This window comes from Athene noctua, chromosome 8 (assembly GCF_965140245.1).
Source record: "Athene noctua chromosome 8, bAthNoc1.hap1.1, whole genome shotgun sequence".
Lineage (NCBI taxonomy): Eukaryota > Metazoa > Chordata > Aves > Strigiformes > Strigidae > Athene > Athene noctua.
The window spans coordinates 10,685,330-10,705,983 of NC_134044.1; the positions used below are offsets into that span (position 1 = coordinate 10,685,330).

Sequence of the window (20,654 nt, forward strand, 5' to 3'; positions counted from 1 at the left end):
ACACAAATTAGACATAAGAGAGAACAGAGAGAGCATCTGGGGTAAAAAGGGACAGCAGGGAAACAACTGACAGGCAGGAGGGAGAAGGACCAGGGTAAGAAAGAGGAGGTGCAAGGGCTTGTGCCTAGCATCACAGGCACACAGGGAGAGTGGCCCACGTTAATCCCAACTAGGCTGTACTTCAGAGCTTTCGAGTGATAAGCTTTGTACTGGTCCTATAATGCTTTAATTCTAGCCACAGCACAAATGTAGAAAACGGATCAGGAGAGAGAAAGGCAGGAGAAATTAATTCTAATTTAATTCTAATTTCAAGAAGAAATACAAAGAGATTGGTAAAGGTGTCCCAGGAAAAATGTCAGTAACTATCCACAGCTCTTAAAGGATTCCTCTAACTCATGCAAAAAACTCTGGTTTGAATTTTAATGAATAATTTTTTGGACATCAGTGGAATTTGAGTGGGGAGAGCAGGATCCAAAACCTAGAAAGGCTTACAAACCCCTCAGAATTGCCCCAGAGCCTGGCAAAAACACAAATCACAAGAGAAGCTTCTCACACTTTAGAAGTACGCTTTCTTCAAACCACACCAACCTCTGCCCCCTAAAACAAGAAAAAAACCCGATCTAGAACAAAGATCACTGAGGAACTTGCATCAAGACACAGACACATTGAACCCACAGTCAGTGTTCCAGACCACCTTTTGGTTAAAAGGTATTTCTAGGTTTTGTCTCTGCAGAGCTATCGTGCTCCCCACATAGTGAGCCTTTAACTTAGTCCTAGAGCCTTTAACTTAGTCCTAGGAGAAGCAGATGCACGTGTTATGAGATACTTGAGAGAGACCAGAACTTCATTCTTGCCTATAAATTAGAAGTACACTCTTCACAATCAGCTGACACACAGTTTCAAGAGCAAGTACATCTAGCAGAAAACATACATGGGCAAACAATGCATTTAAGTTATGACAGTTTAAAAGACAAAATCCACTATAGTTAACCAAAACCAAAGGTAATAAGCAAAGATTTTTTTTTTTTCGTTTCTGCTACGTGAAATGCATCTACTATTCCAGTTTCAGAGAGAACATTTCTGTACTACTCTTGCTGACAAACAGTAAGAAAAAAGGAAGTTTTTTTTTCCTCTCTATCATATCCAACTCCACAGCATTCATTAAATTTCATTATATGTACATCATTTAATTTAGGTCAACATGTCAAAGTAACCTAGAATCATGTTTGCTTTAAGTCAGCCAACGTTACTCTCAAAGATGAAAAGCCCATTTCAGACTTGATGACAGAATCACCTTGTACTTCCTCCACACAACATGAAGACAAAAGTGGAGAACTACAGCCAGAATTAAGAAAATCCCTACAATGTTGACAGTTTACTAAATTTCTGGACAATGAATGTAATACCAACTGGACAACAGCAATAGTGGGATGAAAATCTAGTATTAAGCTAATTGTTAATTATGAATTAATAAGTAATTTAAAATGTAATACAGTGTATTTTTTCAGTTTCAGAGATAAAGCCTTGTTTCACAGAGGCAGAAGACTACTCCTGCTGGAGGCAGGCATCCATCTCCATTTTCCTGTATTTGCCTGGTATTCTAATAATGGTAGCTACAGTCACACTGCTGTCTGCACAGTATGTACCCATGCGTATCACAAATGTATCCAGATTTCCTCATCTGATGTATTTTTATACAAGCTTAATGCACATCTACTTTAGGTCATCTCAAAACATTACATTGTGTTCCAAAACATGGAGTATTTGGGTTCCAGATGAAAAGTAGCATTACAGTACCCAAGCAAAGAGGCTGGATATTAACTCCCAGAGTACAAGTTGGGGAAGAGAGGCTGGGCAGCACCATCCCCAGTGCTCCAAGGGAACTCTCTCCCTGTATTTGTAAAGCACTGTGTAAAATTTAGGAACAGAAAAGCAACATCGGCCTCTTGCCTGTGTGTATCATGGGAGAAGAGAAAGGTACCAGAGATGACATCTACTAAAAATATTTCAGCAATATGTTTAGGTTGTAATTATGTATCATTGATACAGAGGAGAAAGACTAATAGATTACTGCATTGTGAGCCCAGTCTAGAAAATGAAGGAGAAGGGTGGGAAATAAAAATAATAATAAACCTCCTGAGTTTCTCCTGTGAGAGAACGGCTCCAGAAGGCTTCACTGATACACATTATAATGCAGCTTGGTGCTCTCTTATTACACTGCTATTTGGAGCCCATTTGTGTTCTCCCCAGAAAGGGACAAAGTGAGCAGAAGTCATTCACACTAAGCAAGCATACAAAGGGCTGACAGCTCTCACTTTTCTTACATTTTACAGAAGTGTGAAAAATTTGCCCACATCAGCAATTATAACAGTGCAGACTATTAAACAGTCTTAAGAGCCAGGCAAGTGATTCAGCCATACGGAGCAGGACAGCCTATGATGGGGATGAACTAGGAGACAATAATTCTAAGGCTCTTACTATAGGTTTATCACATGATCTTGAGCAGTTAGCTCTTGGTGTTTTGTTTCTCCTATCAACAAAACCAGGGATAAAGTTGGCATTTGCTAATATAAGAATACACAGTTGGTATAAAACAAACCAATATAATCTAGCTTCAGAAAATTATTGTTGAGTTCTGTGAAATACAGGCAATCCTAAACTGGAAACATTACATGCACTGTAAGTAAGTCTTTGTTATTTGTGTAATAATCACATCTGTGTCACTATTTCATAGCCTTCTGACCTTGTGCTAGAAAAGTTACAAACATGTTTTGACTTCTGGAAGTGACAAAAGCACTGCAGAACTGCCTGTTACAAACCACAACATTAAACCTTCTCTCTGCGCAACTGTCATCCTTCAAAGCCGACACAAGGCTTAATTTTCCAGATTCTACTTGTCTGTTCTGCTGCTGTTCATCCTCTCCCGCCATAGATCCTTTATTTAACCTTGTAAGCAAGGGAAAAAAGTTAACGTGGCTTCTATAAACTAAGAGCATTTCGAGTTACTCAAGCTGACTCACTTCCCATGAATTTAAAACAAAGAGTTAATCAAGTGAGAGATTCAAGACAACAGTAAAAGCTCTGCATTTAAATCTGAGTGCCTACGTCTCCCTACCTACTAAATGACTGCCTGGGGTTGCATATTAAGGATTTATTTACACGAGTTATTTACCAACCTGATGAAACTTTCTTGCAGCTCTCTTCATTTCTTTCTTTCGTTTTATCGACTTCTTCAGCCTCTCTTTCCCCACAAAGTCTTTTCTCTTTTCCCCCATTTTCTCCCAATGCTTTTAACTTCTTTCTAAACCATTTTCTTCCCTTCTCTGTCTCCACCCTCTCTGAGGCTTTCTTCCCTTATCTCCTTCTCCCATTTCTGCATCAATTTAAGCCCCAGTGCCAGTCTCAGATGAAGTTCCTAGAATTGCTCAGGAGAAGAATTTGGCCCTTTTGTCTGCCTGCAGAGGAGGGAGCCCAGCAGCTGGAGAATGTGCAAGCAGTGCATTCTTGCCACTGCCCTTTGCTTGGTTTGCCCTTACATCTGGGCTTCAGCAGCCAGCTGAAAATGATCAGATCCTTGTCAGGGCCACACCACTGCATGTGTCCTTGGGATACTCCAACTGAAGAACAGCTACAGAATTACTCATCAGACACTTCAAAACAAAAGGAGAAAGGAGACTACTTGCAAATAACATGAGTCTTGTCTTTCAACAGGTAAGGGATGTTGTACAGTGTATTAATTAAAGATGAATTTTGGAATACAGATGCATGAACAAGTTTCACAGATAAAATACAAATATAAACAAGTTATTTAATACTTTGATATTGCATTGCATTCACAGAAAGTTGGTAACATCCTAAATATGCCTGACAAATTGTCTGCCCGGAGCAAACCATAACCCACCTCAAATGCAAAGGCTCACAATTGCAGAACTACCAGCTCTAAACTGCATATAAATATTCCCTTATGCCTGTCCCATGAATAAACTCTCTCTCTCCTCAACCACCAAAATGGGACGAGGCTTTAACTATATGTACGTACTTTTAAGATTACTTTAGCAGGCTATCACCTTGGCCTTAACCAAAGAAAACACAAAAATAAGAGCCAATACATTAAGAAGTCTGAAGGGAAACAGACAAAAATCTAGTAGCTGGCTTATGAAGACTGTGCTCGTACACATATGTACAACCACACAGAGTCTATTTTGTATACAGCACCATGGCATATTCACTGTCTATAAATGACTTACTTTGGTCCACCCTGGACAAACAGTAGACATCAGAATATCCTCAGAAGAAAGGAGCCTTTCACAGTCTATTTTTCTGTCTTTGGAGTAGCTCAATTAACAATGTACCTTCTCAACAGATGAAGTTTTCAGTGTCATTGCATTCATTATCCTAATTCTCAACATGGAAGTCCAATTCAAGCATGACCACATAGGGAGAAAAGGCCGTACAACATGATCCTACAGTATCAGCACAGACAAAGCTCTGTTGTTATTATCCAGGGTATCAATGCAGCAGGTACTCTCTGTGAAGCTGTAAACAATATACATTACTCTTCTTGAGAGACTACAACATATCCCCAGAGTCACAAAAAAACCCCACCAACAGTTCATTACCTACCCAAAATCAGAAATATACAACTACAAAATAAATAGAGGCTTTATTATTTCTAAAGAACATACCACATAAAATATGCACTGGAAACAAACGGAATCTATTCTTTCAGGGAGGACTTACAGCCGCCCCAGGTAAAATAACAAGGAGAGAAACACATTTTGTGGGGAAGAGAAAGCCATATAATCCAGCCTTCCACTCGAGAGAGACAGCCAGTACAAGGTGGTTGGACACCACAACTCTCTGTGCTTGGCTGAAGCATGATGGAAAGAAACCTCTGCCAAAAAAAAAAGACATGTGGAGCAACAGTCCAATTCCAGACTGCTATTAACTTGTTTAAGTACAGAAGAGAGATGAGGAGCAAGACCCCCCACAGCTCTTCTAAAAACAGTGTCATAATACTTTATGTAAAGGATGAGTACTGCAGTACTTAGCCAAATTAACTGAGATCTGGAAATAATAGCATAATGTGAAGTTCAATATTAGCTAAGCAGCTAGCAAGCTAATTTCTAGGCACACTGACTGACCCATTCCTATTTTAAAAACTTCCAGCGAAATACTGCTGCAGCTACAGACACAAACAAAACAACAGACACATTAACGCCCTCCTCTTGTGCACAACTATTCAGCTTTCTTTTTTTGCCAGCATTAGCAGCAAGTGTTCATAAAGCAACTTTCAAACAAGCCTTTTCTATTACAAGGGACAAAAAATTTCCCAACAAAGTTTCAAAATACAATAAATTATTTACCTTCTAGATGATGCTGATCTATTTCACTGACTAGTTTGGTGAATTGCCTTTTCTACATGAAAGCTTAATTAGGCACTTATGGAAACAACCTGAAGCGCCACCACACACCATGAACACCTGATAGTACCACTCCCTCCACCTGCTGAAGAGTTGGCTAATAAATGTAGAATGTGTTTCTACTACCCCCTACAAACAAGATATACACATATATTCCACCCTCAAACTCTGTTTCCACTTTTCTAGCTTTCAGGGCACTACAGAAGTTCCTCTCTTATACAATGTAACACCAAATGATAAACATCCTTACTTCTGCCGTCTCCTTTCCCCTGACTACATTGTCACTTTTTTCTTTCTACAAACACATTTTTGCGCTGAATACTAGCAACTGTTTTTCCCCTTAAATGAATAAATAGAAGCAAAAGGAAAGATAAAGTACACAAAAGAAAAAGCAATGTATTTGAAGACAGTAAAGAACTAAAAGACACAATGCTCCACTTTTCCCTAAGACAGTTAATGTCAAACAGGCATTTGATCCCTAGGCTCTTACCAAATTGCTAAGACACGAAGGACCCCTACTGCAGGTGCTGTTACAAATCCTGCTGACAAGAGACCCACTGCAATTCAATACAGCACGCACACAAAAGCAGTACCAGAAGCCTTAATTCTTTGCACTTTACACCTTTATGGTTCCTCTACTTTGTAGCAGCCAGTTAGTTGCAGATTTTTGGCAGCAGCTGTACCAACTTACAGGAAACTCCCAACACAAGTCAGATTTAGCATAACTAGAATATATGGTGCTGATACATCCAGAGCAAGGTGTGATGAGAACCAATGCACCTCACCGAATACACCAGATTTTCCTTTTCTGCAAGAGAACAACCATATGCTTCTGGTACAAAAAAGTCAGTGCAAATTCAGCCAGAAATTTCAGGTCCTGCAGGACTTTTCTACAATACAATACAATAGTCTTATTGCAATAGCTGTGCCACCCCAGGGTCACCTGTGTGCAAGGCACGCAGGCCAGAGGAGCTTCCCTGGAAAACACACCTCAACAGACCTGCTGGCCCTGGCGCTCTGCATTATCGATCCAGAAGCAACGATCACTGCCCAGCACAGAACTTCACAGCTCCATGTGGCAGCCCCAAACCTGGCTACGGACAACCAGCAACCCCAGTTATGGCTGCCAAGTGATCTTCTGCCTGTCAGCCAAGATGCAATGGTTAATTCTGCTCATTCTTAGTTGACATAGCTAGAAAAAAATGCTGAAGAAAACAGCTTTGTACCCTGTCATGAGTCCTCAGCATAAGGTATTTTACAAAACCTTGCTTTTCACAGGCTACATTACTGGCAACTCCAAAAAGTATGGTAAAAAGATGATAACTTCATTAAGTTTCCCAGAGCCATACATATTCAACACAGCAAGCAACCCAGACTTCAGAACCATTGTGCCTGCTGGTGAATAAAACCTAACATCTGGAAGTTCCTAAGCACTCCCACCAAGCAGTATAACTGAAACCATAATTTGGCCTGGCGTCTTCAAATCTTAACTTCAGTATCTTTGAAAGACCATCTCTGCAGACCTGACTGCATTTGCCTCAGATAACTGAATCAAAAGCCCTGATGAAATCCAGCACAAGTACATTTCATCAGTCAACAGGAAGTCAGACTCACAGAAGTGGTAGATGATTTTTGCCGTTCCACAACTGAAGTCTTGATGTTTTAAAGATAGATTAAATAAAATATAACTCAAAAGCACAGCAGTAATTAAGCGCTATGTTTTTAAGTAGCAGTATAAGATCTGCTAGCAACACCTTAAAAACCTACTCTGCTCAAGGGAACCAGACCATCAAATTCAGATTTGCTTCACCAATCTCATTCTCTGATTTGTTTGTTTTTTTTTTTTTATTTGCATTGTTGCAGCAGAGTAAAATATACTTCTAATAGAACTCAATCTTTAACACTTTAAGATGCAGTTAGGCAATACAATAGCTTAGCTGGTATAGGAACTTAAATAGACTCTTTTAGGGGGCAACTACTCCGCACAGTGTCTGGGCAGAGCCCAAACGAACCATGATGATTCCTAGAATGTTTCCACCAAGACTTCATTAGCATAGTATATCCTGTTTAGCAATGGGCTAAATTCTGATCTCTGTGTGCCCAGAATGCAGGACCATGCAAATCTGCCAGCCATACAGTTGTAGAGACACTTGAGGATTTGACAAGGGCTGATAGCATGTACAACCTTTGTGGCAGGTCAGGAGGGACAAATAAGTTTCTACCAAGCTTTCACATGTCAGAAGCCTGGAAATGCTTTATGAAGACCTTCAAAGCTGCCTGCAAAAGCACTGCAAATCTAGCGAGGTAAAAGAAACAATCCGCATTTGGTGTACAGATAGCCAGGAAGCATGACCTGGCAGCTGCCTCCAAGCAGAGCAGCCAGTTTAGCACTGCTCTCCATTTCTAGGGGGCAAGGCCCCTCCTCAGAATACGGAAACGGCCCACTAACTTTATGGGAACATAGTTGCAGAATTATTTCCCGTTTTAGGCAGAGAGCGAATGGCATTTAGGCACTGGAGGGGGGTGAACTTTGATGAGTGATGACATTTCCCTTAAAACTTTCAGCTTTTTAGTCTACTTAATGAACCATGTTCCCTGTGAAAGAAAAAAAAGGAAAATATTTATCTGATTTACATGATTCACAGAAATGATATGCTTAATCATCTAAGCAGGAGTCATTTATCTCTCATAACACATAGCTTTAAGTCCAAAAGGACCCAGATATAAAAATGGCTAATAAGTGATTCATAAATGGCTAGTGATTTGAAAAGGCTAGTGGACATTTCTCTGTGAACCCTAACAATTTGCCGCCCGTGCCTGTCCGCTAAGGTCTTCCATACAACCACGTAACGGGAGGAGAAAATACTGTTAAAGTAGCGTGGGGACAGTGGGAACAGTTTGCAGCCCTTCTGCGCCACTGACTGCTGGGGAGCCCTGGCGCCGGAGCCTCGCCGTGCGCCTCAGAAGCGAACGCTACCAGGAGGAGCGGGCTCTGTGCTTCTGCGGCACTCCAGGCCGCCTCCCGCGGGGTTTCCAGTGGAAATCACCCAGAGCGCACACGCATCTCGGTGGTTACGGTGACCCACGAGCTGTGAGGTACCTAAAAATCACGTGCCTGGCAGCTACTGGAGAGCGGGAGTGCTGGGGTCCCGTCCCCCAGAGCACCCACCCCAGGCGTGCTGGGGCACCGACAGCGCGGTCCGCGCGTTTCCCTGCATCTGCCCGCGCAAAGCTCGTTCAAAGGCCAGGAAAACCGGCGGGAGGCGGGCGAGGAGAGCGAGGGACACCAGCAGCCGTCTGTAGCACTGGGACGGGGAGGCGCGGCGGGACCGGCGGCGAGCGGACAGCCGCCCGGCGCTCGCCCGCAGGCAGCTCGGCTCGGCTCGGCTCGGGGCGGTGCGGGGCGGGCGGAGGGCCCCGGCGCCCTGCCCTTTCCTCCCCCCCTCTGCCCTCCGCTCCGCTCCCCGCGGCGCTGCCGCCGCTGCGCTCCGCGGCTCCCGAGCGCGCTTCGCACCTGGGCCGGCGCCCGCGGCTCGGCCGGGCCCGGCGCTGCCCCGCACTCACCCGCTGCTGCTGCAGCCGCCCGCCGGCGGCGGCCGTGGCCGCGCTGTGCCGCAGCTCGGCCGCCTGCCCCGGCCGCAGGAGGCTCCGCGTGAAGCGCCGCGTCCGCTCGCCGGCCATGGGCGCCGGCAGCCCCGCGCTCCGGCCGCCGCTCCCCGCCCGGGCCGAGGCGCCGTCAGGAAGCGGAACCGGGGGTTTCCCTCCCGCTCCCCCCGCGCGGGGGGGCAGTGCGGGGCGGGGGCCGCCCGCCGCCGCCGAGCTCGCAGCCCCTCCCCGGGGGAGCGTCGCGCCCCCGCCGCCCTCGCTGGCCATGTGCACCGCGGGCGGGCAACGGCCCCGCGCCCGGCCCGGCAGCTCCGAGGCGGCTGCGCGCCGAGGGGGCGAGGGGGGCCGCGGAGGGGGGCCGCGGAGGGGGGCGGGCGCCCGCGGGGCAGGAGGCCGCCCGAGCCGGGCCGGCTCAGGCACCCCCCTTTGCGGGCATGCGGTCGCCGGCGGATGCTCGCCCGGGAAGGCTGCTGGGCTGGTTGGGTTCGACAGAAGAATCACAGAATCATCAGGGTTGGAAAAGACCTTGAAGATCATCCAGTCCAACCATTAACCTAACACTGTTCTCAACTCTACCATATCCCTCAGAGCTATGTCAGTGTGACTCTTAAACCCCTCCAGGGATGGGGACTCCACCACCTCCCTGGGCAGCCCATTCCAACGCCCAACAACCCATTCTGGAAAGAAAGGCTTCCTGACATCTAGTCAGGAAGAGCCGCTCTCCGTGCCACCGCTCGCCAGGCTGCGGCCATCGGGTCACCGGCCGAGCCCGCAGCCGGGCCGCCAGGTATCACCAGAAATGAGCGCTCCGGGCAGCCTCGCCGCCCTCAGGGAGGGTGCGAAGCACTTGCGAAGCAGCGAGGGCTGCCGCGGCCCTGCCCCGAGGGAGGCTGGCTGCCTTCCAGCCCTGCTGCCAGCTGGCTTGGCATCCCCGGCTCTGCACCACGGAAAGCTCCACCGATGCACAATTAAGTTTAGCCATTTAAGCCCACAGAAGTTACACAACAGTCGCAGCTCTTCCCCCCCCCCCCCCCCCCCAGCAAAACGATCGGTATCTTCTGTTAGTAGGAGGGCGGCTTTGTGCCTTGACACCAAGCTGTAGTGTGCAGAATATAGGATTGCTGTGAGAGCCGTGTCTGAATTCTTTGCACAAAAATGCCTACATTTTACATCGTGTCGTAGAATTTTCATAGTTCAGTCACCCTGGTAGGCGTGGGTAGGGAGGCAACCACGAGTGATCACCCGCTTGAGTGCATGGCGATCTAACAAACGACAACACTGACATAAAACCTGAGAAACTTCAGGTGTAATCCCTGACAGGGCAATGACGCTGCACAAGGGTGAGGGCAACATTTCAAGTGGCAAAAGCACTGAGGCACAAAACCCAACGTCAGTTAACATTGAGTTAGACTGTTGCATTACAGAATTAAATGTTGCAAGAGCATCCTCACCGAGGAGCCGCTGTCCGTTCGGAGGTAGTTGGCTGTAAGGCACAGTAGGTACTGGTGTGCTCTGAACTCACTGCTGCCTCTGCATAGCTCTCAATTCTCTCCTCCAAATTTACTGAATATACCAAAGGCAGCAATGCTAACAGGACATCATAGCCCAGAGTTAAAGTATTCCTCTGCAAGGGAAACATTTCCCAGTAAAGTGAATTATCTGAAGTGTGTTAAGTGCCACAGAACTGGTTTAAAACAATTAAAGATAGTAATCTAGATATTTCTACCGTTCAACAGGTGTTACCTTGTAATAACTTGGGAGATGATACTTGCTTGAAGCTAAAGCTCAGTAAGAAAGTACTACTGGATTGGGAAAGTTTTCTTGTTCTTGAGACATTTGACATAAAAATCCACTGAGAAATGGAAAAAGGAGACTCCATCCACTCTGCAAACAATCCAGATAAGGCTCATTATAGGAAACTGCAGCCTGATATTGCAAAGAAACAAAGAGAAAAAAAGCAGTCTCAGTGACTCTAAGGAAGCATTCTGCCTCAACACAAAGATGTAATTTATGATAAATTTGACTGCAATTTGTTGCAGACAGCAAAGAAAACACACACTGCATCTGTGAGTAAAAATAATGAAAACTAATGGTTTTTTCCATTCAGTATGTGCATGTACATTCTGGAAGATGATTTTAAGAAAATAATCACCATAATCCAGGTCAGGAACCTGCAGCCATCCCTGGCTTGGGACACAGTACTGTTGCTCCTGCTCAGATGTGGTCAGCTCTGTGGTCAGGCAATGACAGCCTGTGTTTCACATTACTTCTTTCTTCACAGCTATACATGGGCAAGCTGGGGCTGAGTGAATATTCAGATACTTGTCAGTGAGCAGTTGGCTGCTTAAATTTATTAGTAGGCATCAAGAAATAGAAGAGCCAGCTGTTTCGGCACCACAAACATTTTCAAGCCTGCAGGAAAGCAAGAAATACCCACAACTTCTGAAATAGTGAGCAAGAAAGGCAGTTGGATTAAATATAACACATTTTTTATTATCATTCTCTTAAGTAAACATTCAGCGATAGTCTGGGCAAGGAGCTTTGTCAAAGATGAGCCAACTCTGCTGCCTCTAAAATTGTCATGCACAGTGCAAAGCACAAGTGTTCAGGATTTTACATGCAAAAGCTTGTTTCCCAAATAATTACTATGCAAAAATAATTAATTTGGTTTGCCTCAGAGTTCCTCTGTATTTCAGGAGTTTTTTAGTTTTCAGATTTCAGTCAGTTGTTACACAGGGCCACTGTACTTTGTAAGAGTCCATTTTGACTTCCGACATTTGATTTTGACTATCCCATAGTGTCGTTCTGGCATGACTGCTAAAGATATAGATATAGTATATCCTGTTAATTCTCGACCCTCAAAAAAAACATTGGCTTGATAAACATGTAGTTAGCATTAGTAAAACAGAGTAACAGCAGAGCTGCAACTTTGGATATTCAGTACGACCTATGCTAGAGATGTGGAGTTATAGAAACTTGTAATTCTTACAACTTTAGTTTGAAGTCTATTCCTACAACTGCTTCAGGCTGACCTTAAGAGTTGGGTGACTGTAGCATCACTGATGATGAGCAATTTTAGCACTGCATATAATGCCTGGCAGTAAGTGTTTGGACTGGGTTTCCAACTTAAAACCAGCTTTGGATCTGGTGGAACACTTTTTCTCAAAGTTTAGGAATATTTGGAGCAATTTTGTTTCAATGCCACTGCTAATCAGAAGCAAAATCTTTTGTTTGCAGTTGCATCAAGCAGCAAGGCCATATGAATTTTGTCTCTTTTTAGCAAAAGCATGAAAACTGTTTTCATTCACAGCTGCGTGTAAGATCAAATAGACAATAGTTCCACTTTCTCACAAATGCAACAAAGAATCATCCCCCACCCCCAGTCATTTCCCACAGGCATATAGTAAAACCATACAGCAAAACTCAGTTTGGGTTTGCTTCTTTAACAGGTTTGGTAACCTAACATTTCTAGTACTGGCTTTTGAAGCAGATTACAGGAATCTGTCACTTTATATACCTGTACTTGCAAGATTATGCAGTATATTGTCTTAGTTTTCTGATGTGAAGATCTAGCTTCATTATCTAGGGATTCCAGATCATGCCAAATGGTTACTCAGGAGTGAGAATGTTTAAATATTTTATATAAGTTTTCTTTGTCCATGAAATGGTCACTAATTTGCCTAGTGAAAAAGTCATTGGTTTTCATATATCTCTAGGATGATGCACACAAATTTCAGTGCATTTTTTTCATTGCCATAACATCTTCCCCCAGCCCCCTGCTTCTTCTGTCACTGTTCACAACCTCAGTTCTGTACCATTATCAGCACACACTAACTGCAAACTAAAACAAAGTGCTGTGTTTATTATCTGAGCTGCAACAAAAGTAAACATACTGTATAACGTAGCTTCATTTTCTCTTTGGCATTGAATTTCTATCTGTGTGCCATGAAATTAATTCTCCTGTCCACACGGCCTTCCACAGCTTCTAGTACATTTTAAGTTGTCACTAACTGCTGATGCAGTCATTTGCAAAACACGGAATCTAGCAATCTCCATGACTATTGACAGCACAAGATAGTTACGTCTTTTAACATGTTTTTAAAAGCAAGTGCCTTTTAGATCAGTCCAGTAATTCAGAAACTTGTAAGACCTCACTATTCACTTCCCAACTAGTTCCCACTCTACCTGATTTATTACAAATGACAGCATTGCACAACTGTTAATCATTCTGCTACCTACAGAACATGGCACACAAACAGCCTGCAGGCACACACCTACCCTTTACAGGATGATTTTGATTGTTCTTGAACACAATCCAGTCTACCAAGGCAGAATGCATCCCCATGGGTTGAGGAGTAGCCACTACCTGCACTGCGTTTCAGTTACTTCTCCAAGACTTGACTTCCTGTGGCATTTTCATTGGACAATGGGTGAACTTACCAAACCCAAGGTGATATACCTATTTGAAGTTTTAATGCAGAGCCAATCACGTCACAACACAAGGTAATAATAGATGGAAATGAAAACATGCAAACACAAAATATCTCCTTCAACACACAAAAACTACAAAAGCAATACTCTTGCAAATGCCTCCAATATCTACATTTATAGGTTCACTTTACTGCAAAGTTTATACTCTCTAAAATCAGGCTTTTATCTTAAAGGATATTAAGAGAAATAAGTTTCCAGCCCTTCAGCTAGCCCTTCTCTAAGGGACCAGGTGGAGTGTAGCTGCTTGAGTAGAAGCATCATTGGCATCAGTAGGGCTACTTTAGCAAGGCAGGTAAAAGGGTCACAGGATGGCTCTAAATAATTCAAGATTCCTACTATGGCCTCTCTATGTATGGTTTCTACATAAATTTAACTATGTCTGCTAGATTTGCAAGGCTATGGGCTGATCCTTGAAGAGCTACAACAGACTGAGTGGAACTATTAATATTAATCCATTAACATATGTATGTCTTTAATGAATCAGGATCAAGTAGATAATTATGTGTAACCCTCAAACACCAGGCAAACGTATATCTTTTTTGTAAAGATTACTATAAATCACACTGCTTGTAGAAGACAGGCTTTCTACTTGTACAGGCTCACTGAGGTCAGAATATTTGTCCTTAATTACGGAATACCAGATCTGACCTCATATTTAGTTACATTGCTAGGTCAAAATTCTTGTCCTCCTAGAGTGCTAAATGTAAGAAGTTGAGAAGAAAAGAACACTGCAGGAAAAAATCTGCTATATTTAAAGGACATCGTAGTATTGAAGTACACAATTTCAATGAGAACAAAGACATACACATATTTAACGGTATCTCTCACTATGGCATGTAATCACATAAGTGGCCAGAAGAATGAGTATGTCACGTGGATCTGACCTATACTTTTGAACTCCAGAGATACACTCCTCCCCTACCCTATCCCCCAAATTTGATACTACAAGAAATATTTATTCATCCATCCAAAACAGTTGCTCTTGGGTAACTTGGCTTTGCCTTGTGAATAGAAAGAGGCATAAATTGTGCACTGAAGTCAGGAGAAAAATCCTTCTCCCTCTGTTGGATCAAGAGCAGGCATCACCCTGGGAAACAAAAGGAATTATTCATATTCCATCAAGGATCCTACATTTTTGAAAGCAAAGTCACCTGTTACTTGAAGCAACAGATGTAACACAAGTAACCTGTCTATCTACAACTGCCTCATGGACAGGTGGAACTGATAAAGATAAAACTTATTACTATAGGGAACAAACAAGGAATTTAAGGGAAAATTATTTTTATTCACAATTATACTTGGTGTAAGAGATGTAAAATGCAACGTTGCCTTGCAGTTATTTAGTGACAGAGGGCACATTCAGCTGTATGGCCTCCAACTTCCCCCTACAGAAACTATAATGTTAGAGCCACATCTACTGATGATTTAATATTTACAGACAGTTTTTATGCACCAGCATTTGCATGGTCTTAAAGTTGTATAATGTTAAATGTAAAGGGGGCGCTATCTAATGGTTAAGGCAGTAGTCTGGACACGTGCATTGATTCCTGTTGTGCAGAATTTATCTTACTTTGTTTGACTTTCCTCCAAAAGATGAGAAAAATAGCACTTGGCTACTTCACTGTGGATGTAGTTTAAAGGTGTTCAAATGTCTTGTTCACAAGGTCCAAATGAGTAACAAGGCCAAATATGGCTGTAAGTAAATATTTTTAAGAACAAAAGGAATCAATACTAATTTAATGTTAATTATATTAAGCTGTCTATCAATCTCATTCAGATCTGGAGTTTCACTAAAAATGTTCATCTAAATACTGTATTCCATTTTCTGGCCAGCTGTCTAATTCCCATTAATCATTCTTCCCAGTAAAAAGGTTTCAATACTTTCCCCTTTGATATGGCATGAGGGCAAGATCAATATTGTTTACGAAAGATTCAGACACTACATTAAGAACAGCATTATAAATACCGAGCTAGAACCTAAAAAAAGTGCTTTCCACTTCAGCTGTGCAAAAGTAAACCTTGAATTTGCAATCTGTATTAGCCTAAGACTCACACATGTATTTATGCATCTTTATCAAGCAGAAGCATTACTCAGTGATTCACAATACACTCATCTTATCCTGAAAGTGCTCTGGCACCTACAGGACTACAGGCATCTTTAAATACAGAGTGCCTTTCTTAAGTATGCAGAAGATAACAAGTTTGGTGTTTATATGTTTCACTCTGCAAAGCTTTTACAAATTCTCAGGCATGGCAGCACTGAGCAGTGAGGCCCTTCTAAGACTCATTCTTCATGTTCTATCTCTGCCATGTCATTTTTTAGAAATTCTCATAAAATTCTATCTTGGAAACTGCAAGGAAAATCACGTCAAATTAATTTCAAGTTTATCTTAAACACTGGATGACTGATGTGTTCTCAGTTTCAAAATGTTTCTCCATTTTCAATTACAATTAAATATACATTGCTGAGCTACTCCATTTAGCATGACTGATACAATTTCATTCATGACTTTATGGAGACACCAAGCCATCTGACTGAGATCAGTTGTCATGATGCACATGTCCACATCATATTTTGCATCGGTGAAATTACATATAATCACACAAATAAAACTACAGATCAAGCAGGATTTACCTTTTAAAGCAGAAATTCTATCTGTTCCACATAGCACTTGACAAGTGTCCATCATTAGAGCTATTGCTCTAGAAAAGCTAAATATAAAATAACAGAAGCTTAAGGTAATTTAATGTGATCACAGTCTTCATTTAGGAATATTCAAAGCACCTTGAAACTTCTTGTAAGAGATTCACCTGCACATTTTTCACTGTACTCATAGATGATACTAAAGGCAAGAATAATTCCCTTCATGCTATTAATTTTCACTTTCATGTCCTGTACCTCCATGGCACATATTCTTCCACAGTAAGCATATTTTACCATTTGTGGAAGTCAACCAGGTCAAGATCTCGGCCTTTCCATTTTTAAATACTGTTTTTCCATGGTACTCAATACAAAGTGTACTTGGCATTGACCGCTGCATTCCAGGAGACTTCTTTTTCTTTTCTAAACACACAGACTGCTTGCTGTTTCTACTGCCTGCATTTCATTAGAGTACAGGTCCAGTTCAAAGCAGTAGGAAGTAAAGCCCTAGCCTACCATTGCCTACTTCATCTGGTATTTGGTTGGGGTGCAGAAAGATGCCTATAATGATGTACTGCTGCCAGGGCCAGGAGCAGCAGTGGGCAATGGCTACCCTGGAGACAGAACATGAGTAAAAAGGATGAATCTATGGGACATAATTCAGCACCTTCTTTTGGGGAAGAAATTTTTTTTTTTCTTTTTTGCTCCATCTGAGTAAAAAAATGGAAGAGTCAGAGCACTCCACTTGTGGAAGAGGTTGACCAGGGAATGCAGCCCACCAGCTTGGGCATTCCTAACTACAGCCATGAACAGCAGCGAGTGGCCTCTCTTCTTACCTTTGCCTTCCTTCCACCATCTCCTGTTGGTAAATTCTGCCTTCATGGGTGGAGGAATTGTCCTCAAATGTTGCAGGAAAAACAGAGGCCTTTCCTGTGCTCCCTCTGAGACTGTCATTCTACTACCAGGCTAGAAAAGTGACGAGGACCTACTGCACCAGCCCAAGGTCCCCTGACTGTTGGGCTGTGCTGCGGTGGGAATCTCCACCTTCTGTGGACAGCCTAGTCCTCACCACAAACACACACATGCCGGCTCTCAAAGCCTGCTCCTCAAAGTGGAAACACGGCCCCATCATGTGGTTTTGGGGTAAGTTTTGTTCTCTATTTCTCCTCCTGCCTCTCACACAGTCTCTGAAATCACTTTTAGTTTTGCTATATGCACAACCACTGGTTCTACAACTAAGTCTCCCCACCCACTTTGCCACCAAAATACAGAAAGAACTAAGGTGCCTCCCACAGCCTCTCTGGAATCTCATCTGGACACTGCAAAACCATTGTTGCCAGGGATGACTTATTTGTGGAAAGCACTCAGAATAGCTTTGAAGAGCAAATTGATGTAATCTGTTACTCTGTAAAACATCCAGTGACCTGCATTTTCCAAGCTAGAAGATTCTTGGGCCTACCCCCACTTCTGAGTCAGATGAATTGAACAAAGTGCTACACCATAAACGTGTCAGAAAAAAAATGTAAACAGGCATTCTGAAATTTAATTCCTGGAGGTTTATTTTGCCAAAGGCTGCTGCTTTGTTCTTCCCTTACAGGGAAGCTTGCAGAATAAAAAGGGAAATAATCAAATTATCTTCCCTGTCTCCCTCATATTCAGTCACTAACAGGTCAAACATTTTTAAAAAATCTAAACAACTCTCAAGGATGCACTGGCAGGAGGGAGAAGGGACAAGGTCCTCACTGAAGTATAAAGTCTTTGCCTAGCAGATGATTATAACCAATTTATGTAAGTGAAAATCTGGAATTTAATCTACTTTCTGTGAGTTTAGAAGCTGCCTCTGTGATCAATTTGCTTGCATCATATAAATATTTAAGGTTTGTATGCCTTTGAGCAATCACTTGCTATTTACAAACAGCAACACTAGAATGGCAGTAGGCTTACTTTTAATTTAAATTTAGATCATAATAAATTAAAATGACTAATGGTATTTCAAACAAAAACCCTTTTCAACTATCCAGCAACATGGTCAACTTGAGGTCAAGCTCAGATTGTAGCTCATGTGATGTAAATGAAAACAGTAGGCAGCATGAGCATATTACACACTTGAAATACTGGGGTTTCAACCCCGAGCCCCAAATTAAGGTTGACATATGGGTGATTCCCACAGCCCTTCCCAAAGGGAGGGTGAGTTTGCCTTCAGGCTTCCCTCCAGGGTGGGGCCGGCCTGGCAGGGAGAGCCATTGGGTAAATGAGCCCAGGTGTCTGCATTCAGTAACCCAAGGTCAGGTGTCCACTGAGGGATAAAAGCTGGGACCACTTGCAGGCAGGGGCAGTGTCTGTCTGTGAGGGGGATGCCCTGTGCAGAGTTCCCTGTTGGGGAAGGACCTCCCGCCTCCCTGGGACTGGGCTCCAGTCAGGTCTGGCTTTTGTAAATGCAGGCTGTGTAAAGATTCAGTGTGTGGATCCCTTGGTCTTATGTATTTGGCTTGTTGACTCGGTTGTCTCCCGTCCCTTCCATGGGAGACTGCATTTCACCATTTACTCCACCCATTGTTGGTCGTGGGGTGTCGTTGTTGGGGTCAGTGGGATTGATGTCAATTATGTATAACCTGACTGACTTGTTTGTACCCCCAGCGCTCACCCATGTACTGACCCTTTTGTATCAAATACAATTTGATTATTGGTTCATCTTTATGCTGGCTGTGTCCTTTATGCTAGGCCTGATGACTGGCAAAACAACACTGGAGAATCAAATGCCTTCTTTCTGTTGGTTTTCTTGAATCTTTGGGTGTATATGATAAAATCCATAAAAACAAGTATTAAAAAAGTAACAGTACAAAAATACTAATAATATTAGGAAGTAATCTGTTATAAAAGCACAGATGGGCATGATACAGCTTCATAACTTCTTGAAACAGCTACCCAAGGAGACCAACTGAAAATCTGAATGTGAACTTTTGCCAGCATCAGTTAATGTAGAGTAACTGTAAAATTAATGTGGCAGGGGGAAGATGTGGCCATACCACTTAAGAAAAGATTTTGACAATAATTACCACCTCCTTTTATCTACGTGCTACCTTTGACTTTATTATCTGTGCAGTGAAACACAGAGCCCCTTATTTCCCCAAGAGCAGAAAACAAGTTTAAAAGATGGCCTTCACTTTTACCTTGTACAGTGAAAACAGTCATGTAGAATGTTTTTTGTCCAGCTTTTGCCCTCAGCACCCATGATAATAAGCTACCTGGTTTTTTTACATTTACTTACTGCAATATTTATTATCACCTGTGACAGATATTCCCAGCAGGTCAAATCACTGTAGCATTCAGGTCCAAATGAGGTTACATTACAGCCGCACTGTCTCTCAGCAATTTATAAGGCAACAATCAACTGGGAAGTGAATCAGAGATAAGGGAATAGAAATGAGACGCTTCCCTCCTACCCACATCTGGACAGCTCATGGGAGTAGGAAACTGAAAACTGGCACTGTAAACAGCAGGTGGAGTTCATGGAAGTGTAAAAAGCAGACCTAGGTGCTGGGAAGGTACCATTTACATCAACAATTGTTCTTAAAAGACAACTACATTTGGAAAGCTGAATAAAGATACAACTTTAAACATAAAACAAAGAGCACTAAAAATATCAGAAAACACAAACATTACAGGTTGCATTAGCATGCTACCTGGGATTTGATACTGCACATGTACAGAGGCATATACTGTGTATGTAATTCACGTAGATCAGTGGGCTGAGTAGCCAGATATCAAACTAAAGAAATACCTTTAGAATCAGCATCTGCCTACATGGTAAGTGCCAGGTGGCTTTGGCTTTGCCTCTGGGCACGTTGCAATTAGATTGCTGCCCTGTTTTTTGAGCTGCTTGGTCTTCCTTAAGGCCATTTCTTCAACTTTTCTTTGGAATAAGACTTTTTCTCCTTACTCAGACATAAGATGACACGGATCTGTGACACTTAATAGCTCCTTTGAGAGATAACAGCTAAAGCATCAGGGGTTAACATCAAGATTATTTTTATGACTAGAATGTAATTATTTGTCACTAATGGCACATTAATAATTACAGTTCTGTGAATTCCCAGTTTAACATGCAGGGCGTCCCTGACTTTGTCCTTAAATGTTTTTATGTGGACCCCAACAGCTTAAAACTCCTAGGCCCATTTTCTCATCACACTACACTTACACAGAAGTAGAATGATGCATGCAAATCAGCCATAACACATGCCATAAACAAAAGCGTGGATATTACCAGTCTCTCCCTCCTCCGTAGGCTCACCCTGTAAAGTCCCTCTTTAAAGCTCTATCCCTACTAGATTTCACTTGGGGTGGTGACACTTGAGTTTTTGCCAGCTGATTAGTCAGAGGTAGGAGATAAGCTCTGCCCTGTAAATGGTTTCCCACCTATAGTGCTAAGTTACAATTAGATGATTAAACCAGAAAGAATATTAATAATCCATTAATACTAAAAACCCAATTCA

The 20,654-nt window shown here is 42.7% G+C and overlaps 1 protein-coding gene across 1 annotated transcript in view; it reads right to left on the bottom strand.

Annotated features, from left to right (window-relative positions):
- The window catches only part of DOCK10 (dedicator of cytokinesis 10), a 165,173-nt gene extending 156,069 nt beyond the window's left edge, over positions 1-9,104 (bottom strand). The window contains exon 1 of the mRNA XM_074912820.1: positions 8,988-9,104. Within this exon, the coding sequence (XP_074768921.1) occupies positions 8,988-9,104 (117 nt within the window). The remainder of the gene's footprint in view (positions 1-8,987) is intronic.
- Positions 9,105-20,654: the final 11,550 nt, after the last annotated feature.